This window comes from Athene cunicularia, assembly GCF_003259725.1.
Source record: "Athene cunicularia isolate RWA chromosome 13 unlocalized genomic scaffold, athCun1 chr13_part1, whole genome shotgun sequence".
Lineage (NCBI taxonomy): Eukaryota > Metazoa > Chordata > Aves > Strigiformes > Strigidae > Athene > Athene cunicularia.
The window spans coordinates 11448252-11475748 of record NW_020799117.1 but is presented as its reverse complement, the minus strand read 5'-3'; the positions used below and the strand labels follow the sequence as shown (position 1 = coordinate 11475748).

The 27497-nt window shown below is 48.9% G+C and overlaps 1 protein-coding gene across 1 annotated transcript in view; it reads left to right on the top strand.

Moving 5' to 3' along the window:
• The window catches only part of SH3PXD2B (SH3 and PX domains 2B), an 80490-nt gene that overhangs the window by 26088 nt on the left and 26905 nt on the right, over positions 1 to 27497 (top strand). The window contains exons 3-5 of the mRNA XM_026858542.1: positions 9426 to 9501; positions 21264 to 21340; positions 25561 to 25652. Coding sequence (XP_026714343.1) covers positions 9426 to 9501; positions 21264 to 21340; positions 25561 to 25652 — 245 coding nt within the window. The remainder of the gene's footprint in view (positions 1 to 9425; positions 9502 to 21263; positions 21341 to 25560; positions 25653 to 27497) is intronic.

The window sequence follows — 27497 nt, the reverse complement described above, 5'->3', positions numbered from 1 at the left end:
TGCTGCTGGGGCTCCTCTGTGGTGCCTCTGTGTTCGCTGGCTCCAGGCCCTGGCAAAGGGTGAATATCCCGGGTTAGGACGGAGTTCACCCTGGAGCTGCATTGCATCTTGCTTTATGCATTCCCAAAGGCTCCCCGCGGGCTGCCCGTACCCCTGCTCGTCAGTCACTCAACCCTTCCCTGTTAAGTCCATTAACTCCTCCGTAAGCTGCAAGGGCCAGTCTCCTCCATCAGACATCGCTTAATGGCAGTTCTGGTTTTGCAATAAGTGGAGTTTCTTGGCGAGCTCCGTCCGTCTAGCAAGGACTGTCTGAATTCAGAAGTGCTCCAAGTCCTCTCCTGCCATCGTGCGGGTGGTGGCAGTGCCGGGCTCCTGCGCCCACAGCGGCTGGGGTACATGCTGCCTGCAGAGGCTTCCTGCCCAGCTTGGGTCTTTGGGCACCATTTAAATCACACCCTTTCCACAAATGGAGGAATACAAGGTGCTCCATAGTGGAGACACGCTGCTGGTGCAGCAGGAGGTGGGGTGGGGATGCTGATGGGTTCGTGCAGGAGCTGGCCTGGATTCATGCAGTCTGTAGGGCTTTGTGCCCAGGGTTCCATCACCTTCTGTCTCTGCTAGATGGACATTTTAACTGACAGGAGGGAGAGGGTGGAAAGGAGCATGGTAAGGACACTAAGATGTATCTGTTTCGTATGGAGACCCTGGTTCTGGCAGTTAAACTTCAAGGTTTTGCAGTGTCTCGTTTTCCACCTGTGTAGCTGCTCTTGATGGAGACCATCATGAACCCAAGCAGAATGAAATCCTCCCTCATGTGGTGAGAAAAGTCTCTTCAAATTGGCCTTTCTGCTGACTGTGCTTGCTTGGAAGATGGGGTTTGTGTTTAGGGAAGGAACAGCAGGGAAAACAGACAGCAAGAAGTCTGATGCAAGAGGAGGGTGATGAGGCTGGTGTTTCTGACCAGCAGCGCTCTCCCAAGTGGTAGGACTGCAGCTTTTGCAGCCCTGCCTGTAGCTCAGATGTCTCCTCCTTTGTCTTATCATGTTTGGGCCTGCCACAGATTTCAAACTTTGCATTAATTTCAGGGAAGGAATGTATGCCAGTCTGTTTCTTCTCATCTGTTGGAATGGAGAATGTTTTGGGGAAGGGAGGAGTTGAAGGGAAATCAGATCATGAGCTATTTAGGGGAGGAGCTAGGGACAAGTCATCCCAAGGTTTTGGCAAGCATGCAGCTCAAGGTGGGGTGGCATGAACATAAAGTGTCTCCATGACCGGTCGCTGAAACACTTGACTGAAGGTTGCCTCTTGGTGTGAAACACCGTGTTAGATGTGAAACTAGATCTGGTTGGAGTGCTTGAGCACAGCCCTCCTCCCCCTTGCTGTGCCTTGGCTGCTCAACACATTGAAATAGGGCAAATATATTGGTATTTCTGCACTGTTGTTTCTATTTCCACAACAGAAACTAAATCTCATGACTTTCTAGTCTTCAGAGCATGTCTGCTTTGGGATGCTAGAGAGGAGGATGTGGGTGAACATGAACTGTCTTTGCAGCCTTCTCTACAGCTGCTGCTGCCATGACAGCTCCAGCGATGGTTGTGGTGGTGGTTCTGTGGTCTTTGGCACCAGGCTGGGGCAGGTGGCACAGCTCTTCCCTGCTCCCATGCCAAGGCTCCTTCCAGGGCTACTTCCCGTGTGACACAGCCCCCGCTGTGCTGGAGGGATGTTCCCATGGACGGGATGGGGAAGAGGAAGTGGTGCAGACCAGCATCACCCCCGGGTGTTGCTGCTGTGTTCCCAAGCACGTCTACCAGCAAGAGTAATTTCCCGCGGCTGGGTGGCCATGGTGAATTATGGATGATGTTCTGGTTGTTTGGTGGTGTTAATGCTCTGCTCCTGGTGCCTGCATGGAGTGCTGCTGCTTTCAGTGTGCAACTCTGCAGTCTGGGACCTGCCTGCCCGGCCTAATGCCATCTAAAGGCTGCAATTATCAGAAATTAAATGGAAAATGGATTAGTAAAGTACTGTAAAGAAAGTGATGACTTCCAGGATTCAGCATCAAATGAATCAAATGTAAAAAGCAGTATATTTTAATCACCCAAGAAGCAGACAGAGGGATCAGCAGCTCTGTGAGGGGGCTGTATAAATGGAAATTGGTTGGTGCTCCTCTTCAAATTTGAAGTTTTCTTTTTCATTTTTTTAAACACTAAACTCTCTTCTTTGTCTCTTCCAAATATATTCTTGACAGGCTTAGAAAGTGAGGGGAAGCAAGCAGTGCTTTTCAGGAGTTGTTTAGGCCATCCAAAAATGAGTGCTGCTTTTGTATCCCACTGTCTCAGGGTGTCTCACTCAGTGACTTACTGGAGCTGGGTTTTGGGAAGATGCAGCTTTGTCTGCCCTCTTGTTCCTTTCTGGCTGCCTCAGAGTGGGTACCCAGAGCTACTTGTTGCTTTTGAAAACATATTGACTTCAAATGTCTTAAAACATGATTTCTTTAAATGATCTTGAAAATGCACTTTGTAGATGAGCACAGAACAGACACAGAAATCACTGTTGGAGCAGGGTGGGGCTTGAACAGAGAGACACCTATCTGGAGATGAGGGTACTCTTTCTTCTTCCCTGACTCTTTTGCCCATTTGCTGCAATTAGCACATGATGTTGATTGCAATTTGATACTGGTGTTTATTTTTCACTAATAAACAAACATGATAATCTTTTAGTCATTTCTGGGGTTTTAAGTTTCAAGGCTGGATGACAGAAAAAGGAGGCTCCTCACACTGAGGTTACTACAGGCTTTTAGGGGTTAGATGCTTGGGGCCGATGCCTCCTCTGGGAATCCTGGCCGCCTGGGTAAGGGTGCCATGCCCGTCGTGGTCTCGCTTGCCTACACTGGAGCTGAGCATCACTGAGGTTTCTGCTCGGAGAATCAGTGGGTGGTCAGGCTGGAAATGTCTCCCGTCCTGGGCAGTGGAAGCTTTTTGCCTGGTTGCTTTTGGAGGACTACTGCACTAAGACCAGGCCTGGGGAAGCGCAGCTGCCACGTCCTCCAAGCCCCCACATGCAGGCAGAGCCTGCCAGCTCCCCCACTTTGGCCTATGTGGTTTACGGGCAAGCACCCAGGGCAGCACAGACCTGGGGTGCCTCGGGGTTGGGGACAGCATGGGCTGAGGGACGCATCCTGCACTCTCCATGCCAGTGAGCTATTCACAGCCACCAACGTCTCCCTCTGTCTAATGCTTCCTGTGATTTCATAGGAAATTTCTCTTGTAGTGGCAGCTGCTGCTGATTTATGTAGCCTTTTTCTCTCTGACCTCAGTTATTTTTCTTTGTCTATTGCTGAGTGATGCTTAAAGTTTTCCATCAGGTTTTCACAATCCAGCCACTGTGATGCCATTTCCTAGTGTTGAGGAGGTCAGGATTGCCTCTGCCTGGTGATGTGTAAAATGCACTTGAACTCATCCCTTTCACCAGGAAAGCTGGGACTGGGGAGATGTGGTCATCATGAAACCACTCAGTTGTGCTGCCCTTCAGCTGCCATTACTGTCTTGGATCACCCAGCTTGCTTTGGCCATTGGACGGGCATTACATGGTGCCACACCAGTGGGGTCCTTCCCCAGGCTTGACCTCCTGAGCTCGGCATCGCCACACTTGGGATCTGAGTTTGCTCCACATTTGTCATTCTGTTTTCTGGGCTGTTGTGTTTTCACCCCTCCTTTCTTCACAGACAGTCCAGGGAAAGCAGAGAAGGTACCTCTTGTAGGACTGCAAAGAGACTAAACATCAGTAGCCTGTGAGCTGCTGCCAGATGTCATTCTCTTTCCTGGACTGTCTGCTTGGCAGATGTTCCCCAAACCAGCTGGTTCCAGGGTGCAAGGGTGCTTTGATCTGCAGGAGCATGTTTGCAGACTCTCTGGTTCTCAGCGCACAGCCCTGTCCCTCATCATGTCCCCGTGGGGCTGGGGTGCTGCCGTGATGGCAGGCAATCGCTGGACCCACATCCCTTTCCCGCTGCATTCCCTTGGAGGTCAGGGTGAGTGATACACGTGAACGTCCCCATCTGGAGTTCACTGTCATGGGGACAGCGGGGCAGGTGGTGTGCCTGGCTGCCAGCGGCATTCCCCCTCTCATGAGCAATGGGGCCCACAGGGAGTTTGGAGCATGGGATGAGAGCTGGCTTGGCTCAGACACATCTTTCCCCCGTGGCAAGCTGCTGCCTTCTCTTAGCAGGGAGGCTGTTGCTCTCACAAAGAGTCTCCTGTGATTCTGACACTGTGCACTCAGTCCGACTCTGAAGCCTTTTGTTGAACTTTTTTTTTTTTTTCCCCTTCGGCTGGTGTCAAAAGCTGACTTCTCTGCTCTGGATAACAGACATGTCTGGTGGAGGCATGGATTAGGTCAGCTCTCGCTTGCTAGACCAAGAAGGAGGAATGTGGTTTTACACTGAACCTCCTGTCACGCAGGCAAGGCAAATCCTCTCGATAAGAGAAGGGGGAAACTTCCCCTCACCCAGTGCCTGCAGTTACCGCTGACAGCCTGGCTCCAACATCAGATCCTGGTGTTGTGCAAGAGTGAAAGAGTCGGCTTTCCTTGCTTGGCTATTTCGTCACCCCCCAGCCCATGCTGGTATCTTGCTGTTCAGTCATGTGAACCACCATCCCCTCCATAAGTTGGCAAAGACTTGCTTTCTCTTCTGAAGCCCAGTGCCCACACAAGCCCAAACACTCAGTAGTGGAGAGCCTGGGTTTTAAAACAGCTTGACAAAAGCAAATTCCACAGTCCCTCGGCTGCAGAGGACTTGCTGCAAGAGTAATCCTGTGCCCTTCTGGTTCATCCTTATCAGGGGGAATGCAGGACCTCTGTGTTTATCATTTCACCCTCACATTTTCCTTTCCACCAGATCAGATTTAAATAAAAAAAAAATTTTTTTTCCTCTCTTTTACATACCAGAGGGAAAATCTTTTCTACTTTATTGTGGAGAGCAGAGAAGAAGCAAAATTATGACACACCTTATTACCTACTGGCACTTGGGTTGAGGTTTTGGGGTTTTTGTTACAGAAACTTCTTGGAGTTTGATTCCGGTGTGCTTGCAGGCTGGTAGACCTGGGGCCCTGCTCCTCCAGCAGATACATCTCTCAGGTTACACCATCTGCATGGTGTTTCCCTCTGCCACTACACCATCAGCTCTTATTTGGGCAAAGCCCTTCCTGAACGCTCTGCTTCCTGGGAATACTGCTGAGCACATACATTCCCCTCTCCCTAGGATCCCCTGCAGCCTGCAGCACACTTAATTGATTCAATTAGGATATTATCTTACGAGTTTCCTGTTAATGAAGAAGCTGTCTGCCAATGTGTTAGCTGTTGATACAAAGCTGCTTTTGAAAGGCGCCCTCTCCCCGGGTGGCCTCGCCGGGGTATCTTGCCCTGTTAATGGACAGCTCAGCCACTGGGACAGTGTGTTCCCATGATGTGCACAGACCTTCCCCCATGGCTTGCTCTGGAAAGACTCACTGCTCAGACATTTCTGGGTTAATAAGAAAACCAGCTAATTGATAAGATAAATTGGTGATGGAAATAAAAATAGATAAACGTGCCCTATCCGGATGTGCTGTTGTGGGGAGCCTGGCTGCAGATTGGATGCGCCGCTGGGGCATCAGTGCCCCAGTCCTGGCTTAGGGAGCCAGGGCCTGGCAGCCGTGTGATCGCCCTCCCTGCTGCAAAGGAATCGGTGAAAGCGTGATACAACAGCTTCCTGCATAGTAAAAGCACATCAAAATGCTTTAAACTGCATCTACTGCAATATTTTTTTTTTCCTAAGATTTTGTCACAAATACTTAAAAATAATCTTGGAAGGGGAGAAATAATAGTTATTGTTTCTTTTTCCCTTCATTTTTCCTCCTGACCTGGGTGCACTGCTGAGGGCAAGGGTTGGCCTCTCTGCGCTCTCCCATGCTCGGCAGGGAAAGCTGTGTGTCTGTCTCCCCCTCTCCCCAGGATCTTGGATGGCCAGGCAAGGCCTCCCTTATGGGAATGTGATGTGAGCAGTCTTGTCTGGAGCTTGGATGGAGACCCTCGCTGCTGAGATGATCTGTGGGAGTCTCCCCGTGCCGACCGCCCCCCTTCCACAGTCCCTTGTCTGCTGGGGAGCGTGTTTCCCTGCTATGCTGGGGAGAAAGGTGCTCTCCTGGGAAACCTCCCCTGCCTTGGCTTGTCACTGGCATGCCTTGGTTTCTGCAGACCATCTTCTGAAGCCAGTCTGTGTGTCTCTCCATGAGGGCATGTGGGTTTGCTGCACTTTTATCTCTTTTCCAGAGCTGTTCCTGTTCTCCTTTGCTTTCCTGGGTAAGAGCAGTGTAACAACCTGTGCTGTAGTCCTTGTCCTGCAAAATTAGCAGGAGCAAGATGAGCCAGAAAGGATACAGGGAGCCTCAAAACCTAGAGACCTGTTACCTGGGTTCCTCTGGATCTCTGGTGACATCTGTCAGGTCTGGAGCTGACCTCTTGCCATTGCTGTTCTGTGCTTATTTTTGTGTGTAGTGCTACAGAAGAACCATCAGCCTGTGACCCGTGGACTGGATTTCTGCAGATGCGTGCTCTTGTATCTTGCTAATGCAAACTGCCTGCCGTGGTTACAGCCAGCACTGGGGTTGTTTTCTTTGGAGTGAGTTTTTCAGCTGTTCTTCAACCACAGGCTTATGCCTAGTAAAACTGATGAACTAGTATTTGCTGCTGCCTTCTCTGGGGCTGTGTGATGTGGCAGCCAGGCTGGGTGGGATCCATGGGCCCGACCACTTTGACTTGCTCCTTGCCCACCTTCTCCCCTTTCTCTGTGTGCTGAAGGGTGCTCCAGGTACCTTGGAGCCTCTTTTCCTTCTTCCAGTAAGAGGAGAGAGCAGCTTGTGAGTGCACAGGCATGATGGTACCAACCCACAGCAGACTGTGCAGGGTCTGGTCTGGCTGGGGTGATGCTGGTGGCGCTGGGCTGGGCTGGAGCAGAGCAGGGGGGCTGCAGTGAGAGGGTCACTATACCACCTCCTTGCTGAGCAGCCACTGCAAGAGGCACTGTTGGTCAGGGAAAAGGAAATGGAGGACTTCTGGGCTGAAGTTCTGGCTGGCTTTGTTGAGATCACATGGTTGGGAGCAGATGTGGCCAGAGGCACAGCCCAGGCACGTGCATACGGGAGAAAACATAGCTTGCACCATTTGTGCCTTGGAGTCTCATAGTGCTCCTGGGAGTGTGAGATCCTCAGCTTGTGTTCAAAACTGAGAGGAGAGGAAAGCTTCCAGTGACTCAAGTATTTTGCACTGCTTAACAGCAATCAGATGTGTGGCGTTTTTGACTTGTTTTGCTCACCCTTTGCCAGTCACAAGCTTTCCCGAGCTCTTCCCCACAGGAAGGGCAGGATGAGAGGCGCCTCTCTGACATAACACAACACGGGGGATGTGGTGTCATCCTTCACTGTCGTGGATTGAGGGAAGAGCAGGAGGCCGTTGTGTGCCCAGGGGGGCTGGGGAAGTGGTGCTGCCTTGGGAGCCTGCAGTGACTTGGGGAGGCAAGTTGTCCCTTGGCTGTGCTCAGGCTCCCTTTGTGGCTGCTGGTAACGTCACTGTAGTCCCTGGTTATTGCTGAGTCTGGAGTAATTTTCTTTGTTACAAACTCTTTCAAATTTATCTTGAAAAGAAGCTGTAAATGTGGTCCGTTTGTGCTTAGTGTCATACTGGTTTAGAGTTGTCTTGTTTTCATTATGAAGAGAATATTTGAGAGCTTCTTTTGGTTTTCCTGTTGTCTTTGGGAGTGTTAGGGGAGTTTTTGATTTCTTCTCAAAATGTAGGAAAAATACCTCCTTCCTTCTGCCCCTCTTTTACCAGACCTCAAGAATTTTATCCTGGTGCATTTGAGATCCAAGAAAAAAAAAAAAGGCAAATATTGCATGTGCAGGGTTACCAAAGGCTTTATTGACAGGAAGGGCTTAGTTTTGACATTACAGAACTTCAAACAAGCTCATGCCTAGCAGTAGAGGAGTCCACAGCCCTTAGCTAGGAGCAGAGACCTCCTGTGAAAAGCATATGGAAAAATAAGTGCCAAAGAAGAGCCAGGTGGGGCACATCCCCGGGGGATGTTGGGACCCCAGAGTTTGGCCCTGCATGGACTCCCCATGGTGAAGTGTCTCCTGATAGTACATGGTGAAGCAGCAGACAGGAGGGATCATGGCTTGTGCGTCAGGCTGCTCGACAGTGCCCATCCTCCTGCCAGGCCCCGCGAGAGCTGCCTGAGGATGCCTCTCATGGGATGAATGCCCCGGGCTCTCCGGTTGCATAGTTTCCTCTTTGCATGAAATACTTTAAAAATTAATTGAGCCAGAGGAGAATGGCTGTTTAGACTTTGTAGGTGCTAAGGACACTTGCTAGGCAGGTTGTCTCCAGTGCTTCTATAAGCACTTAATTATTTATGCAGAGTGCCATAGATCCCGTAGGAGAAGGCAAGACCCATTTCAGATACCCTGGGGACCAGTGAGCTCTTCAAGTGATGGGAGACAAGCTCAGATCCATGCCTCAGAGAAAACAAGGGAGAGTTTGCATCTCCCTCTCCTTCCTTCCAAAGGAGGGAGTATCTGAGTGGTTGGATGGGTGGCTAGGTAGGCTCTTTCTCCTCTTCTTCTCTGTGTAAAGTGCAAAGCCCAGTCCAAATGGTGTATTCCAGCAAGACCAAGTAAAGCAAATGCTGAGTACATAGATCCTGCCAGGGCATTGGTATTAAGCACAATAACAACTGCGAGGAGGTTGTGTGCATGTGCTAAAGCACCAGTGCAGGCACCCAGCAAGAATGGGAGCTGGTTATCACCTCTCTTTGCTGACTAAATGTACTAAGTGCAGTTGCATCAGTCAGGAAATGATTTGTTGAATGCTGAAGATCTCATAAAACATTCATCCCTCAAAGCCTCTGTAGCACAAAGTGTTCCCCAAACTTGACACATAACTTTCTGGCCTTTTGCAGGCAAACATGAGTTGGTGCTGTGAGTCTAAGTAAGCTGTGGTCCAGGAGTTGTGTCACTGCTGTGCTATGCTTGAGCTAATAAGAATATGCCTTTTTTGAGGAGCTTCTGAGATCTAGTGACTGAGGTCTATCGGGATGAAACTTAATACTTAGAGAAACGCAGGTTACATGAATCACCCGTGCTGAGCAGAATGATAGTGATAAATAACATCGGTGGTGAGAAATGACTCTAAGGTCTTGTGCTTCTGGCACAGCTTTGGATGTGCTTCCCTCAGTGCTGCAGGTTGCTGTACTCTGGCTGATAGTGCTGTGTACCATCAGCCTCAGGACACTGCTGGTTAGGAGAACAGCCTTCTCCTCCTCCTGGGGAGAGGGGCCTTGTGTTGTGCACATTAGTCACTGACTTTAATCCCCTCTCTTGCCTTTCCTTTTCTAGATGCAAATGCTGGACAAGTTTCCAATGGAAGGAGGGCAGAAGGACCCCAAGCAAAGGATCATCCCCTTTCTGCCAGGTAGGCAAGTGGGCTCTAGCAAAAACCATGCTGGTTTTGGCATAGCAGGAGCTTTTTCCTGGTCTCTATGTGAGCATACACGTGCTTTAGCTCTTACCTGCTGAACTATCTGAGCAATATCAAGTTCTTGGCCTGCAGCGTGTCCACTAAACTTCTGTATTTGTTAGCCACATGCCCACTGAGTGTTAAACCCCTCGGTCATTCTCCCTCCCTCCCTCAATCATTAGTGGAGCACAGCTTCTGCCAGGAGCAACCCAGGCAACAGCCTGCTTTTCGGAAGGGGCCTGGCCAGCACGGCACAGGGCTGAGACTGGTGTGGGACTCCCTAGGAACAGCTCATACACTGTTTTTCCTGTCCTGTGCAACTCAAAGGGCTGTCCAGAGAGAAGGAAATAACAATTGAATTCCACATGTTGAATCAAGCTGATTGACAGCCTTGGCTTCCTCCTGTGATGTTTGGGTATGGTTTCTCAAAGTCAAGATTTCTGTGGCATGACATGTGCTCTGCCAGCCTGACATGCAGCTGAGTGTTTGTGTGCCAGAGGAACAGATGCAGTGGTCTGTTGCAGTCTTTGTGGTGTGGGGGGTTGCTTGTGGCTGCCCTTTGGTGCCTTTGAGGAAAAAAAAGAAGCCTAATATGCCTTGCAAAAATAACCAGCCTGAGGGGGCTGTGGGAGTCTTTCATGCACCCATAGCTAATGCCTTTGACCACAGAGCTGTCTTTACCCTCACCCCCAAGTAGCTAGTGGGCATATTTAGAAATGTCGTAGTACCATAATCACTTCCAGTGACTGTCAGGTCCATTTAGTGCAGCTCTTTGTGCTGTGCTTTGCCTCCTGGCTTTTCCAGAAACGTAAAGGCATTTAGTGGGCTTTGCTTTTCTCTGACTGGCGTGAAGAAAACACTTAACGCCCCTTTCTGAGTAAGAGAATCTTGTCTGGGTTTCCTGTAGAGGGATTTCTGATCCTGGCTTGTCCTTGCATTATAACATCAGCAAAAGCAAAGGATACCTGACATTAATACAGCAGAAAAGCCCTTGCTGTACAAGTACTTCTGCCAGCAAGGAGTGGAGAGGAAAAATGAAAGCCAAATTGGCAAAGGGCAAAACTTGGAAAAATTGGATGTATGGTTTGGCTGTGCTGCACTTGCAGAAAATTCCCACCAAAATGCTGCTATTTTTGGAAGGCAACCATCAGGCTTGAGAGCCCTGGTCGGAGCACTGTTGCTCTCAGCACACTCATCAATATTTGTTTCTTCACTTTGGTGTTGGAATAGTTTTCACTTCGCTAAGAGGCACGTCACTGGGATTTCCACTGGAGAAAAATGGGGGTTGCTGGAAAATAAAGCCTGCCTCTTGTGTGAGAGAGCAGTTTGGGGGAGTTAGGATGACCATCCTCTTGAGGAGTTTGTACATTTGTATGTGTCCTCTGCAGAGATATTTGCCCTTTTGCTCTAGTCCCCTTTTTGCAACGGGATTAAATAACACCGTTTTCAGAGGCGGTCACGTGTTGACTTGGAAAACCTCTAGTCCATGCTTCTCCCAGAAATTTTTCTTGACACTTACTTCATTTCTGCAGTGGCTTGTGATAGCTAAGAAGAGAGACACTGTTGGCTGGCACCTGCAGCTTTACCGCTGGTACTTTCAGGAGACAGCGCAGGGAAAGATGTGGTGAAAAGATCACAGTGCAGGATGGTGTCCTACCTCTGAGCAGGAGGTAGCCCATGGAAAGACAGATAATGTTGCATCTGCCTGTCCTCATGGTCAGCTTCAGAAGTCCTTTTGCTTCAGGGAAGCTGTATTATTAAGAAGTGGGAATCATGTTGCCTTTGCCATCCTGCCTTTGCTGCACATCCTGGAGTGGTCAGGAGCTGGTGGCTTTCTCTGGAGCAGGACGATGAGCCCTAGGCAGATGGCTTGCAAGCTGTGTCTGCTTCTGAAAGAGGACTTCACCTGGGGATATGGGAAGGCTTTTTTAATAGTTGCTGTCTGTGCTACAGGATGTGCAAAGCGGGATGGTTTCATTCTGGAACAGTTCTTGGCCTTCCCTGTCTGGGAAGGGCAGTGGGTTTTATTACTTATAACTGAACCCAAACTTCATCTTTCTATGCCTAGGGGTGCTATCCAGGTGAGCTCGGCGCAAACAGCCTGGGTGTCTTTCTCCGCAAAACGTGGCTCTAGTATGCTTAGACTTTGAGGGTTTTGATTATGTTCCGCTCCTGTGAGTTCTGTCGTTTGCTCCCAATCCCATTTTGAGCAACATTTTTAGCATCTGAATTTCATTACCGTTGGAGATTTGTCTCCAGTGGTTTACTGAAAGTACACTGCTTTCTGGGAAGCCCGTTGTAGAGTAACATTAGACATTGTGGCCACTGCAGTTCACAAAAATGTCTCCTGCAACCCTGTGCCTCCTGCAGCTTTGGCTTTCTTAGCAAACTCCTAAGCGTCCCAAACTCAGAGTCACCACCATGACCTGAGAAGGTGCCCATCTGGGTTTGTCTGTCAGGCTGGTTTCCTGGAATGGGAAGAGAGTTCCATGGTTACTCTGTAGTTACAACATCCAGCCCACAGAAACTCTGTTTGCTTTGCGTTGCTTTGTTTTGATAATGTTTTCTTTGAGGATTTGACTTCTTGGCAATTTCTAGAGACTCTGGTCTTTTGAAGTAGGCCTCTGATGGTATCAGAAGAGCCTCTTGTAAGTGCAAGTCCTTCAGCCCATTCAGCTCTTCTGAAGTGGGGTCATGAAGCTGAGTCCTCTGAAGCGTAGCAGAGCAAATGCACTTGAGGGTTGGGATCAGAGGTTGCCCCTTCCCAGACTGTGGCACCACTCTCCTCCTGTAGCACAGCTTAGTGGGGCCCGGTTTGGCCCGGCAGGACATTGGAGTGCTCCTGCACCATGCCTGAAAAGCCTCTGCCACCATATAGGGGAATTTGAAGTGGGCTCTTGGCTACTTTTGCTGCCTTTGAGCCACCAGCACAGCCTGCCTAGCTGTGGTGCTGAGGATGGCCCCTCAAAACAGCTCTGGCAGCACCCAGCCCATGCATGGCACCGACTGCGGTCCCTGGAGCAGAGTCAGGAGCAGCTGGCGAGAGAGGAGAGACCTGTCACTGCCCAGCCCTGGGGACGTTATGCTGGGCAGCTCCGTCCTCGCCTGCAGGACTCCACACTAAGGGTTACATGTGTGTTGGCTGGGAGATGGTGGTATGGAGACCCCAGGAAAGAATGAACTAAGAAAACAAATGAGCTAAGTTGGGCCCGCTGTGTAAGGGCTGTGCCAGATCTTTCAGGAAACAGCTTTTATAAGGAGAGTGGAGCCTTCCAAACTTTGTACAGCCCGAGTGCCTGGAGCAGATCCTGGCCAGTCTGCTCCTCTGGAAACGTGAGCCTCAGCAAGGAGGGGTTGCCTGAGGCTGAGCTAACTTTGGCTGTAAAATTGCTTTTTAGGAAGCTTTAGCTACAGACAATAGCAAACTCCCAAGAAGGGAGGAGGAGAAAGGGGGTTCAGTGAGATCGTTTTAAAAAGCGGAATTATGCCTCCTTTCTACTCCCTTCCCAGCTTGCTAACCTGCTTGCCATGGCCATACTCAAATTTTGGGGCTTTTCTCTCAGAACAACTGTGGGGATACTAACAGCTCCCCACAAAGGCCCTGTGTGAAGGAGGTGAAACACAACTCATCCATTTTCCAGCTACAGTACCTGACTTTCCACAATCCCATTTTGCGTCTTCATCAGAGCTGGAGATGGCGTAAAGGTCCCAATTACTGTTTTCTGCTCTAGCAAGATGGGCATCTGTGCTGTAGCACTGTCGAGTAGACAGTCCCAGGCTAGCTTGCAGCCTGTAATCAGTATGTTTGTCTTTTCTGCGGGGTTTCAGCTAACCCCGCTGATGTGCAGACAGTATTACCCCAGGCAGAGTGCTGTGCTGGAGCAGTTGCTCTGCTTCTGACCTTTGAGATGTTTTTAAACAAGATACCTTATGTTTTCCTTTGTTCCATGACACTGTAGGCCATAGAAGCAATGGCATTTTACTACTATTCCACCAGGTTCTCAAACCACAAGTGTAAGGGACTGTCTTCACAGGGGCATTGTTTAATTCGTCTTGATTTCACAGACACCTAGGACTCCCATGCTTATGCTATACTCAGGACAGTCCCAGAGGCACTTTGCTGGTTCCTCTCCTTTTTGCCAGGATTTGTGCACAGCACAGGACTTTGCCAAACAGATGCTAAGTGCAGGGCTCCTGGAAATGCTGTCTCCCACGCCTGCTTCTCCATCCTTGGAATAGCCCACGTAGCTGGCTGCTCTATGGGCTGGGATTAATTATATGTACATTTGGGGCTGCCTTTTTTTTTAAGTTTGGAACCTGTGCCAGGGAAAATCTGGATGTGATTTGAAAGGTGCAGAGAAGTGAATTCTTTCCGAGGCAATGGGGCAGGGGGGAGAGTGGGGGTAGTGATTCAGGATAAAGCAAGAGGCAGAGCTGGTTTTCCACTCTTCAGATATCTGGCTTGGTTAGCGGCCGTGATCAGCAGGGTGGTGTGTTTTGGGTTCTCTGCCCCTCCAGCTTGCTGGAGATCCAGTAACAGCCTTTGGCTTAAGAGGAGCCTCAACCATTTTGCTGGTTGAAATCCCTCTGCCTCCATTTTTTTTAGCTCCTTGCTCCCCAGTGTAACTTCAGATCTGCCTGAAGAATTCCCACAGGAGGGAATAATTTGCAGAGCCCTGTTTCCCTACCTGTTTGTTTGGAGAGATTAACTCCTCTTGTGGCCTGCCTGCTCTATCTCACACTGCTGGAGACCAGAATTCCTTATCAGCCCTTTCCCCAAGCTCTCCTCTGACACTTTTCAGTCCTTGATGAATGGCTGAGCCTCACTGCTTTGCAGCCACCCCCTCCTCTAAAGCAAAGCAGCCTTGATTAGCTGCAAAGGGGGTTCTTCCAGTCCTGGGAAGCAGAACCTTTCTGGCACCAGAGGAGTTTTTGTGGGCAGACAGAGTATCTTCAGTGGAGCTTCCCTGGTTGGTGCCAGCTCTGCTGCATTGAAGGATAGAGCTCATGCCCCCCAGGGATGACTTGCAGTTGGTGGTGGGCACCAGCCTCCTCCTCCTTCCCAGTTGGATATGAGGCAGCACACCAATGTTATTTCTGCTGTTGAAGCCCTGAGCCCAGTGATGTGCAGCTTAACTGCAGAAGGGCAACCTCAGCTCCAGCTGTTGGATAGGAAGCAAAAGCCACGGTTTGTCCTCTTGATTCCAGGCCAGACTATATGAATGAAGGGACTGTCACAGTGGCATTTTGTGGGGGACAGGCATGCTGAAATGGTGGCAAAGGAAGGTTTTAAGGAGGGATTTGAAGGAAACCATACCAGTGGTTGAAAGAAACCATGCCATGGTATGTCAGTGTTTACAAGAAAACTCTCCTTAGGGTGAGGCACAGTATGAGACAGTTGTAACAACAGAGGCTGTGGAACAGTGCTGACTGGCCTGAGGTTCACAGGGACACACTGGATGGATTTGCTGCCTATTCATCATGTTGGATGAACTCCTGCTGGTATGTGGTGGGCATCTGGCCATGATGGATGGAAATAAGTAGCAGTGGTGGAGGGACAGCAGTGTGCCTGTGGAAAAAGAGAAGACAGGAGTGTAGCTGCATTGGTGGGACATACAGCTTTGTAACTGGGGACCTTCACATCTCAGGAGGTTGTGAGCTATATCCACTGGCTGATGGAGTCTCAAAACAGCATCAAGGTGCTCTGCTGTGGTTTTCCAGGTTTCCCTCCCAGCAGGGTGAAGAACACCGCTGGCTCCCTGACATCAGCCCAGAGCTCAGGGCAGTAAAGGAGGAGAAATGGAAGCACTGGGACAATTCGAGCGCCAGAGCTGAGCCGATGGTACCAGGCTGGTCAAAAGCGGAGGGAGGGAAGAAGCCAGACAGGGGAAGGACAAAGCAGGCATGAGTGCCCATAGTTGCCTGCAAGGCTGCTTGCAAAGTCTCCCTGCCTCTGCCCCGCTGCTGCCCAGCTGGGGAGACAGGACGATTGCTGCTGACTCAGAAGGCCTTCAGATGTGGTCAGGCATTGGCTTTGTGGTAGGTTAAGATCTTTTTGTCAGGTTTCCCCCCTCCCCAGTCCCCCTCTGAGAATCAGCTGGTGCTGCCAGTGCTGAAGCGCCTGTACTGGTACTGGTAATTGCTTGGCTGTAAAAACAAATCAGGGTAAACAAGGAGATAAAACAAGTAAACAAATGCTCAAGTCAGCAAGGGAAAATGGAGATGTGGCTTCTGCTGCTTTGTTACGCTTGAATTTATCTTTTCTTTGGGTAGGTAAAAACCTCAGTTGCTCAGAAGCAGTCTTTGAAGAGCACAGCTGGCTTTGGTTGTAGCCCAGGCATCATCTCAGCGCCGTGTATGGCACAGGAAGGGCATGGTCCTTCTCCTTCATGGGGCTGGGGTGGGGCTGGGGAAGAGCAGCAGGGCAAGCATTACTTGCCCTTGGGATTTCCTCCCCTTGGTGAATCCTCTGCCGAGGGCTGCTGCTCATGTCCTGCCCCTCTCCTGGAACATTCCCGGGGTCTTCTCCTGGACAGCACTGCAGTGAAGGTCCTCCACCTGCCCTAGATGCTTTCATATTCTGTATAAAGCACCCAGTGATTTCTGGAAAGCACTGCATAAAAAGCTGGATACTTTTATTATTTTGGGGTGGTAAAATTAAATTTTGACTCTGATGTTCTGTTGTTGTACATATTTATGGTGTCTTATTTAAATTAAACTAATCCTTGACTCCAAATGACTCCATGACTCAAAAAAATGACTCCAAAGCAACCTTACAATAATAATCTGTTTTGCATTGCTTATTTCCCCCAACATCTGTAACCACCCAGTGAGTGTATGAAACATGATTTCAGGTATAGCTGGAGAGATGTAGACAGTAAACATTCACCCACTTTTGCACTGAAGATAAGTGCAGAGACTTAATTTGCTTTGAATTTTAAGGAGTTTCATATGTTTTAGTTCTCTCCTTTTGGTTTTATTGCCTCTAACTTTAAAGGATGGGTTGTGTTGGTCAGATTTCTCCAGTCAAAATGCTGGTGGAGAATAATAATACTGCCAGGTTATCCTTAAAGAGAAAATGCATGCAAAATGCCTGTCTTCTGCTGTGAAAGGAGGGTATCAAATGCATAGCATGCAGTGCTTTGGTGCATCTACGGTTATATTAATGTAATGTATAATAAATATATTCACTGGAATAAAGTGGTTTATATTCTACTGAAGAAAGAACACTTTCTAAATTGTAACTTGTACACAGAGTGTCTTCAGAGCTATTGTCCTTCTCAGAGGCACTGCTTTTTTCCTGTAGATATTACTGGGTTTTTGAGATCCAGAAAAAGCAGACAGCATGTCCTGGGGTCTGGGTATTTCTTACTCAGGAATACAGGCCAGGGCAGCCATTCTGTAGCAGTGTTTTATCTCTGTCTTCTTTTTCCAGAATCAACTTACTTGACGCATTCCCAGGTGATAAATGTTCAGTCTACTTATAGCTTTGTTTGTGTGTATAAAGGACGGGGTATTTTACTGCACTTCCTTGTGCAGTGACTTTCTTGGGTTAGCAGGGAGGGAGACTCATTGCTCTGATTGCTCATGCATATCATTATGTATGTAAATAAGAAAATCTAATCGTTTCTGAGTTGCTGGAGTTGTGGCAAGAGTGAGAAGCTGGTGAAGTTGAGCCTGCAGCAGCACTGACCTTACCAGCTGATGGAAAACCCCACTAATTAAGGAGATGTGCAGAACTGCCTTCCTTCACATGTCTTCCCCTTGGTATTCCTGATGCTGAGGCTGAGGGCTGTTAGGAATAAAATGAGTCTCACCTGAGGATGCTCTTAAAGTAGAGCTGGTAGTTATTTTTCTTATATTGGAGTGATTTTTGCTGAGTTTGCAGGCATCTAGGAGTCGAGGATCCAGAGTCCATCAAGGCTGTCCTTGCTCTTGCTAGATAGCACTAAGGCAGCTGAGATTGCTTCCCCTTTGCTGTCATTCTGCATCTCTCATGCCACAGATTTACTGAATGAACAGCTCAGCTAACTGGGAAACCTTACTGTGGAAAATCAAACCCCAGAGACTTTCCCCTCTTTTCTGCTGGCATCTTTCTGTGTGGATGTTTCTCCTCACTGTTCTGCATGGCTTGCCTTTGCCTGGTACTAGATTACACTGTGCCAAAGCTGGGCCAGCAACCAAGCCCCTACTCTGCACAGTACCTGCATGTCAGGCTGCTCAATGGAAAAGGCCAGGACAGCAATTATCCAACACAGTCATCAGACTTAACTTTCCTCTTGCCTTGACCATCTCCCCATTTCTTTGGTGTGTGTTTACTTTAGGATCTAGAGGAGCTAATCCTGAGCCTTCTCCTCCCCTTCAGCATGGAGTATCTGCTGTGGGCAGGAGGAAGAGAATCTGCCTGGATGTTCAGCAGGGCAGTACCAGGCTGAGAGTCAATACAAGCTTCTGGAGGCAGCCAAAAATGTGTAAAGCAGAGAGCCCTTAGAATGAGGTGTGGGTGATGGGCACCATCGCCTTCACTGTGTCCCCTGGAGCTACAGCAGTCTGAGGTGCAGATATTAGATTAATAATGTCATGCATTTCTCTTGCATTATTAGACAATCTTTGAGGTCCCTTCCAACCCAAACCATTCTATGATTCTATGGTCTTTGGCCATGTGAAAAGTCCTAGTGGGCAGCACTCTTATTCCCATTTGCAGATATGTTCTAAGGAGAACATGCCCAGGAAAATGTTGTGTCTTATTGACCCAGCAAGTTGCCCATCTTTCCCTTCCAGGAGGGAAGTGGTTTCCTGCACTCTCTTGCCTTTCAAGTCAAGGATTTATATAGCTGTATTTGGCAGCACTGAAGGGTCTGCAATTATGTTAATTAGGCATTTTGATTAAAAACCAGCTTTTTGTTAGAAAATAAACTTCCTTGCAGAAAAATACTAGATCTAGAGCAATAGCAGCTAGATTTCCTGCTGATTCATATGCTCTGTGCCTGGGCTAATTTAAGATCACTTCAGTTGTTGTGTTGTATTTATTCCCCCAAACTATGTTCTTTTTATTATTATTCACTAGCATAGTTTGTTAAACATTTAAACATGTCAACTATATCCTGGCCTGCATGAAGAGAAAGGAAGTGATTCTCTCCCATTACTCTGCTCTCCTGAAATCCCCCCCTGCAGTGCTGTGTCCAGCTCTGGGGCCCCAACACAAGAAGGACATGGATGTGCTTGAGTGGGTCCAGAGGAGGCCATGAAGGTGATCGGGGACTGGAGCACCTCCCCTGTGAGGACAGGCTGGGAGAGTTGGGGTTGTTCAGCCTGGAGAAGAGAAGGCTCCAGGGAGACGTTATTGGGGCTTTCCAGTACTTAAAGGGGGCTACAGGAAAGATGATGAGTGACTGACTCTTTATCAGGGAGTGTAGGGTTATGAAGAGGGGTAACAGTTTTAACCTGAAAGAGTGTAGATTTAGGTCAGTATTGGGAAGAAATTCTTCCCTGTGAGGGTGGTGAGGCCCTGGCACAGGCTGCCCAGAGAAGCTGTGGCTGCCCCCTCCCTGGCAGGGTTCAAGGCCAGGTTGGACGGGGCTCTGAGCAACCTGGGCTGGTGGAAGGTGTCCCTGCCCGGGGCAGGGGGGTAGGACTACATGATTTTTAAGGTCCCTTCCAACCCAAACCATTCTATGATTCTATATTCCCACACCCAGAGCTTATTATTTCAGACATTTATAATGTACGCACCCATCAGTGATTTCATTTTGGCAGACATAAAATCAAAATAGTTATTCCTTATAATTGCCAACAAAACTGTTGTGATCCATTCATCTTTTTAAAAATCATCATTCAAATAGAAACCTATGCAGCAAATAACTCCATGATTGGTGATGAGAAGGGAAAGCTGTTGATCATTTGCTTGTCTGATGGAAAATAATTACTATAGGCAGAGAGAGGAGCTCTGACCTGGTTGTCGCTCCCAGTCTTTCCAGACAACTTCTGTGTTCCCAGGCTATTCACCCTTAAAATCTAAAAGACAGATTGAATAGAGGGGTATTCTTTTTTTCACTGTATCGTAAAGACTGCCAGACTTGGCTCTGGCAGGCTGTGAGAAGGAATACATTTCAGAGCAGAGCGTTTCCCAACATGAATGTTTCAGCCCCTTGCTGACAGCAGGACAAATGAGAAGCAATCCTTCTGGTATGAGCTGGTCTGACCCTATGCATTTCACTGGAGGGCAGGTACAGAGCTAGTACTGAGTGTAATTGCTGTGTGCTCCCTTGGACAGTCCAGTTTTGAAGGCATTCTGTATTAACTGAGTCTAGCAGCAGATTTGACTCCTCCATAAAGTTCTCATTAATGCTTCTTGCAAGCTAAAGTTGGGTTGGCTTAGTCATCTCTGCTTAAAAAATGTATTGGCAAGCTGTACAAGTCATGCATGTTCCAGATCCTGAATAACTCAGGGAGAAGTGGAGGGGTGACCCAGCCCCTGGTTTTAAAACTGTGATAAGCGCGTGTCCATTTTACTACATCTTGCTCTTAAGTAGCTTAATAGCATCCAGTGTCCTGTTGTGGCAATGCTGCAGCTCCTGCCAGGGCTTGCTGTGGGGGTTGAAGCTAGACATGGTGCAGCGAAGGGCTGTGTGATGCTCCAGAGTGCTTTTCTCTGTTCTCACATTGCTTGCAAAGAGGGGGTGTTGATACTTGGTTGTGAGAGGAGTTTGGCTTCTGGATTTCCCCATGGTGGCCTCTCTGATAAGTGAAGGGATTGCGCAGACTGACACATCGGTTGCTCTCCCTGGGTTTGGTGGTGAGACTGGAAACCCAAGTAGGGACAAAAAGAGAGACTTTCCTGCTCTATGGGAGTTGTCAGGAGGAACTTGAGGGAATTTCATTATCACCCACCCCCCCCAAAACACAATTTTCCACATGTTTGTATTGCAAAGCAGTGCCAGTTCCTGGTGCTTTAGGAAGTGCAGATCTGAAATCCTACCACGTACTAGTCCTTTTGATCACCAAGTCTCTATGTGTATGTTTCACTGTCTGCTAATGGCTTTTGTCTCATTAAATGCTAGAGAAGCCGTTCTCTGTGAAAGCAGCTTGAAGCATTTAGGGCTCATTAGACTTCAAAGGAAAGAGGCCTGTACCACAAGCCAGAGGGGAGGAAATGGAGTGCCAAGAGGATCCCATTAATGCAGAACAAAAATAAACCCCAGACAGGAAGGAAAATCCTATAGGTCTGACTCAGAGCTGCAGTCCCAACACTGAGCTCCCCGCACTAGACCTGGATGCCCCGACCAAGCCTGGAGCCTGCAAGAAGGGTCCCACCTGCCCGGCAGTTGCAGGGGTGTCCACGTCTTGGGCAAGCACTGGTGTTTGCCAGTGGACTTGTCCACCCAGAACTTGCATGCCAGCAGACTGTAAGGTATCAGGCACATGCATTGATAAGGGCTGTCTCTCCATCATCGCCACATTAGTGAGAGAAGATGGGGGTGCAGTTTGCTGGTAATTGTTTCCTCTTCTCTCTCCTTGAACATTCTTGCCACTTTAAATGTAGTTTATTCTAATAAGGTATTTAATCTAGGGGAGGGAACATGCTTCTCTATAGGTATGGTGCTTTTGGTGAGAACAGGATGCACAGGGAATAATAGGTCCTGACAGAGTGATTCAAAAGAGAGTCTTCCTGGGTGTTGTGCTGACCTGCTCTTCTGCCTCCGTCTCTCCTGTTACAGGAAAGATCCTCTTCCGCCGAAGTCACATCCGTGATGTTGCAGTCAAGCGGCTGATACCTATTGATGAATACTGCAAGGTAAGGGGAGGTTTCTAGTGTCAACCAAAGACGAATCACCTTGATCAGGCCTGATCCTGTTTGATAGTATATAATGGGATGCCAGTGATGGGAAAACAGGGAGTGTGGGCTATGGCCTACTACGACCCTTTCTGTGATGAAAACTCACCCACTGATTCTCTTTTCACTCCACGTGATCAACACTGAGGGCTTGGAGGCCTGGCCTTGCAGGGTGCAGGGTGGCACAGCTGTACACCAGCTTGCACCCTGTTGCTGCGTTTTCCGTTTCTCTTCTTCTTTCTCAAGCTGCAAACCAGAACCAGTTTTCCAGCTAGGCTGGGAAGGACCTGGCTGCCTGGCTGTGTCCTGTCTGGTAGGTGGTTTGGAGTGAAATGGTGGTGTGTAGGACTAGGCTTGAAGGATTTAGTTCTTCAGGGAGCCTTTCCTTGCCCATCTCTTGGAAAACAGACCTGCTGTTTTATGTACAAGACAGCACTTTCTTAGTGGGATGGTCATAAAATGGGACATAAGCTCCTGTTACTGGTTATGCAAAACCATTACTTGTGCAGAGATAAAATGCCTTGTGTCTGCAGAGGGTTATTGGAAGCCAACAGAGATCATCTTATCATAGAGCCAAAATACAGTTGATTGTGTCCTTTCCTTGATTAAGTCTGAGACAATTTGCTCCATACTCTTGAAGGATATAACACTGTGCTTCAGTATAAGGCAAATTATGGTGTTAGGGCATTTTCTTCTGGGAAAAATAAAGTACTGAACACCACAAAAAATGATTTTCACAAAAATAAAGTATGCCACATCTCATCATGTCAAAGAAGTGCACTTGTACTTGCAGCAGACATGAAATGGTCTGGAGGTAGGTCCAGTACTTCTAAAATACAGTCTGAGTGCTGTTGATAACATATCCAAAGACCACAGAACCCAAGATGAGGAAATGGTGAAACGTCCATCACATTCCTTAGGTGCAGGAGGTGTAGCAGTAACTGTGGCCTAGGTCTTTGCATAGTGGGGAAAACTCTGGATTTTGGGACTCAGCCAGACCTGTGAGAGGGATGTCATGGCTTAAATAACAAGTACAAGGATAAAGGTGAATTAGTACACAAGTCTTGACAGCTCTGCAGTGGGGCTGTGGGTGAAAGCCACTGTGAGCCAGAATAGCAGATGAGAGCAGAGTGATGGAGATGTAGTGCAAGGTATGCTTGGACCTGTGTGCTCCAAAGAGTGTGGGGGAAAGCTGATGGTGCAAGTAACCGCTTGACTCCAGCCAGATGTGATCAGCCCCCTGTCTTCTTGAGTCACTAAATGTGCCAGCTACATAGAGACACACGCAACCGTAAATTTAATTTTTGGGAAGAAAAAAATCCCTAAGTGGTAAGATGCTGCAGCTGTCTTTTTCAGAATGATGGCATTAATGGCATAGACATAAAGAATCCATTTGACTTAACAACTGGAACATAATGGGTGATGTTATATGACCCACTTAGAGAGCTGCTCTCTCCTCCTCCGGTTAATGCATTACCAAGTAATAACGTGCACACTGTGCCTGTCCTTCCAGTTGCTCCTACTTAACCATAAAGCTGCTGAGCTGAAGGTGGGTGTGGGACCGAAGGGTGCAGAGATGTGGAATGAGCAAGGAGTCAGCGGGAGCAGAGAGATATTCCACCTGGGCACACCGTGCTGCAAATCCAGCCACAGGATCCCTGCACACTCTTACTGCTGTGTTTATCGTTGGAGGTGGACATTGTATGTACCTGAAGGGTGGTGGTGCAGAACAAAAATCTTCAGCTTGGCCCTGCTGAATGGGAATTGAGGGTTAGGTGAATGTGTTGCGAACAAGTTCGCACAGAAAACTGTATAAGAAAGTTTTTGCTTTCTTGCTGAGTCCTGTGAAAGAAGTGGGGTATCTTTGTTCTCTGAAAGAGCCCTGGAAAGAAGGTTGGTGAGATTTAGGGTGGAAGTAAGTGAGAGGAACAAGGAAGGGAACCTCTGCTTTCACAAGGCAGTGCTCTTGCTGAAGGGCTTTGTTCCAGGTCTGGCTGTACTGAGAAAAATGTCAATTTAAGGTAAGTTGCAAGAAAAGCAGCAAAAGAATCAGAGCAACTCATAAGAGCAACCAGTCACTGAATGAGACTTCAAATGATGTTAGGAATGACAAGGAGGGGATGCAGAGACCTGAATTTTTTCACATTTCTCCGGTTTATTCTCTTTGTGTTCTACATCTGTTGGTCTTTCCCCTGATGTGGGAGCTGCCTTCCTCCTGTCTAAAGGATTTTGAGAAAGTGTTAGAGGGTTGATGATGGAGTTGTGATGCTCTACCCCAATGAGACTGGGTACACTTCTAGCAGCAATGTTTTTAGAGAATAATCCTGTATCACTCCCTGGAAAATGGATTTCAATGCAATAAGACTTGTCTTTCTTTGGTAAGTGACCTTTCTCCTCAGGCTTGCAGGCAGTGGGGCAGGTGAGGTGACTTGCTGTGGCTCCAACACCATGGGCTGAAGCTGTGTGCTGATGGCCCTCCCCACTTCACTCCTTTGGGTGGCAGAGCCAGAGGTGGGACAGATGTCACACTATTTGTGCCAGTATTTTTGATTTGGTGGCCATAGCTATTGTAGAGCATGGCCGGGTAGACATTAGGGTGGCCTGCTTGACTCAGCCACTGCTGTGCCAGCTGAGTCGGCTCCAGGTGGGTTTCCTTCAAGACAACCTGAGGAATGAGCTGTGGGTCTTGCCTTTTGCCCTCCTGACAAAGGGTGTTTTCTGTGATCATCCCCTCCTACTGGAGGACATAGAGCCTTCTCCAGGCCACAAAATCAGAATGATTTTGGCCCAGGGGAAATTGTGTAGATGACAGGATGCTTGGAACTGGGGAGTGGTACCCACAGGGAATGGCATCCATGCAAAACTTGGTCTTTGATTAGCCCTTCCCTGGACCCAAAAGCCGTGGAGTTAGTGGGTTTCTCTTCCCTGTCTTTCACATGATCTTGTTCGCAGCTGGCCCATGATTAGTGGTCTGAGTGTCTGCTGTGCTGGCAACGAAGGACTGTGTGCTGAATGGCTGGAAAGGCTTTTGGGGGCCAGCAATTAGGTCAGTGTGGAGCCACATCTGATCTGTGTGGTAACCCCAGGCCTTTGCAGGATGTGACTTTGTCTCTGATACTGAAATGAGTGGAGGATTGGTCTGCTCACACTGCTGTCATGAGATGGCTGTGACAACAAATGGAGGGGAGGGGGGATTATATAGAAAATTGGTCAATCATCTACTCCATCTCAGGCTGCAGCACTGCTCCCTGAGTTCAGATCATCCTTCTTCAATTGTGTGTCTTTTTCACTTTTTGCAGTTGCAGTTACCCATGGCCTTGTACCTTACCACGAGCAGAGAGCAGGGCAGGGCTCTCTGTCAAGCAGCTGCCCATCTCACCTTCCCTGCCTAGCCCTCGCTGCAGCCCCTGTTGAAAAGCATCTACAAGAGCTCTGGTCCAAGGCAAATATTGCTGGCCCAGACTCTGCCCCCAGCTCCCAGAGACATGCACACTCTCACTCTGCAAGTCCCACTGTCTTTTTGCAAAAGGCTTCCTCGAAGGGAAAGGAGAACAGCAGATGTATCTGACAGCTCCTGCCATTCCACAGTGCATGTAGCAGCCTTCAAGCCCTTGCCCTGATGAGCTGGTGTATACACTTTTGCCTCATGTTGCTTCTCTCCCTGCCTCTTCCCAAGCTGCTGTTGCCCAGTGGAGCATTTTTGGGATGTCTGTTCAGGGCTGATGGCACTGAGAGAGTCTGCTACACGTAACTGCCCAGCCTTTCCCAAGGACGATAGCTTCGTGCCCACAGTACAGCTGGGAAACTGAGCCCTGCCATGGCTGGAAAGATGCTGGGATGGACATCCCTGTGGCTCTTACCCTGCAAGGGCACATCTGTCCAAAAGGCTGCAGCTGGGCTAAGCGGGGCCTGGAGTTCTCTGCTTATTCTCCTTTAGACTTCAGTTGCAGCTGGGGTGGTGTGATGGATGTAACTGGGGGCTGTCTGGGCCTTGCCCTACTCTGGTGCGTGTTTGCTGTAGCTCTCCCCTGCCTGGCTCTGCACTCCTGTGTGCCAGGGACTGTGTGGGTGCCAGGCTTGGTGCCATGATCCAGACCACTGCGCTATGAGGGCCTGTCCTCATTTGTCTCCTTGCACAGTCTTGATGCTTCCCATCACCAGTGTCTCTGTCTCATCCACAGGCTCTGATCCAGCTGCCTCCCTACATCTCCCAATGTGAGGAGGTTCTCCAGTTCTTTGAGACACGACCTGATGACTTGACGCCCCCCAAAGAGTAAGTTGGTTGGGTGGCTGCCACCTCCAGGGTGGCAATGAAACACAAACTGCCTTGAACTTGCTGGTATCCATAAGAGTCTGATGTTCATCAACAGTTCCTGCCATGAGTCACAGATCTGGGTTTTGGTGGCTTTCTTGGAAAGGGAATGGGGGCTGTGCAGCAAAAGGTGGACACCTCTGCCCAATCAGCCAACTCCTGGTGTAGCCTTCTTCAGCAGGGAAGTGGAAACACATCTCTGGGACCCTGTGAAATGTCAGTCTCCTGAGCCACTTTCATTTGCAAATGCTGCTTTCAGAAACATGGTCAGTCTGAAAAGCCTCATTTCACATGGTTACTAATGACCTCTGCCTCGTTTGAAAGACTCCTTCCCTTAGCCATCTCGATGAGCTCCATCCGTAACAATGCTCCAGAGTCTTTCCATGCAAAACAAGGAACGTTTGCAAGGAATATCACGGGCCTTATGCAACTCTGTGTGGTTATAAGTCTTGTGACTATGAGCTACTTTGGCCAGGAGCCACCCATCTCTTACTAATCACAAGCAGCATAAATCTGAGCAGCCGCCTCCATCTTCTGCTATGCTGCTCTCTCTATGCTGCATGTGACACGATGCACAGCTCTACCAAAGGTTGAGCAATGGAAGAAGCTTGATTAATTGTGAGAGGCAGTAAATTGATTTGACATCATTCTGTATTGGAAGGGTGTGGAGGTAGATAAAGGGATTTTGTTTTTCTCTTCAGCAGCAACACTGAGCCTTTCAGGTCTCCAGCTAAGTATTATGCTTGTGAGAACTACATCTTCTCCCTGGGTTTTCAGTTTTTTTCATTGCCTCCCTTAATTCCCCCTTCCCCCTATTCCTGCTTTCCTCCTTTGGCTCCTGTTTCTATTCGCTTGGCCTGTCATCATTCCTCTCTCAGCTCATGGTCACTTGATGAGATTGGTCTGAGGGCCCTGGAGCCCATTAACTAATTGCTTGCTGTCACTGGTGCTCTCATCTGTCCTGCCCAGCTATTACTCACCACTTAACCTGCCTCTCTGTCAGTCACCCCTCAACAAAGGCGGCAGCTCAGGGCCAAGCAAGAGACACAAGGGAAAAATGAGCTTGCAAGGACGTTGGGTGGGGGTATATCGCAGGGGTTAACAGCCCCTGGGGCTGTGTTTGGATGTGAGGGGCTGCCTGTGCATGGGTCTTTGAGCCCTGCATGACAGAGTGGTGAGCTGCTTTGCAAAAGGAGCTGTTGAACCTGCTTGTAACTGAGGCACCTTCATACATGGGGGGTGGAAGGGCAGCTTCAGTCTTACACCCACTTTCATCATCTTTATTTTATCTTGTAGACTGAGCCAGAAATCAGGCAGAGTGGGGGCTGGGGCCAGAACAAGGAACACATTCAGATGTGGAGACCTTTGGGCGCTGAGCATCAGCCCCAGAGGGGTGCAGCTCTGTGCTCTGCTGTGTTTGAAGCTGTAGCTCCTGCCCATCCAGCCAAGCAGCAATCAGTCCACGTGCCTCACCATGTCTGTGGTTTGGGTCCAACAGACAAGGGGAGCGGAGGTGCCAGCCCAAAATCCAATCCCAAGCACGTGCTTGTGTTGTGGGTTCCATCCTTAGGTACATCCTTCAGTGTCCTGTGGGACTGCTGAGCAGCGGCCGGATCCCAAATTGCACTCAGTGCAAGACTGCCATGTGTTTGTGAGTGTTTGGCCATTGCAGAGCTGGATGCGTGAGCGGGTGATGCACCACTGAATCCGGTGGTGGCTGTGCTCCCTCCTGCTGCCTGCTCCCCTTCAGGGAGGAGAGGCAGGCTTGCAGCACACAGGACTTAGCTGGTGACTCTTGTCCATTTA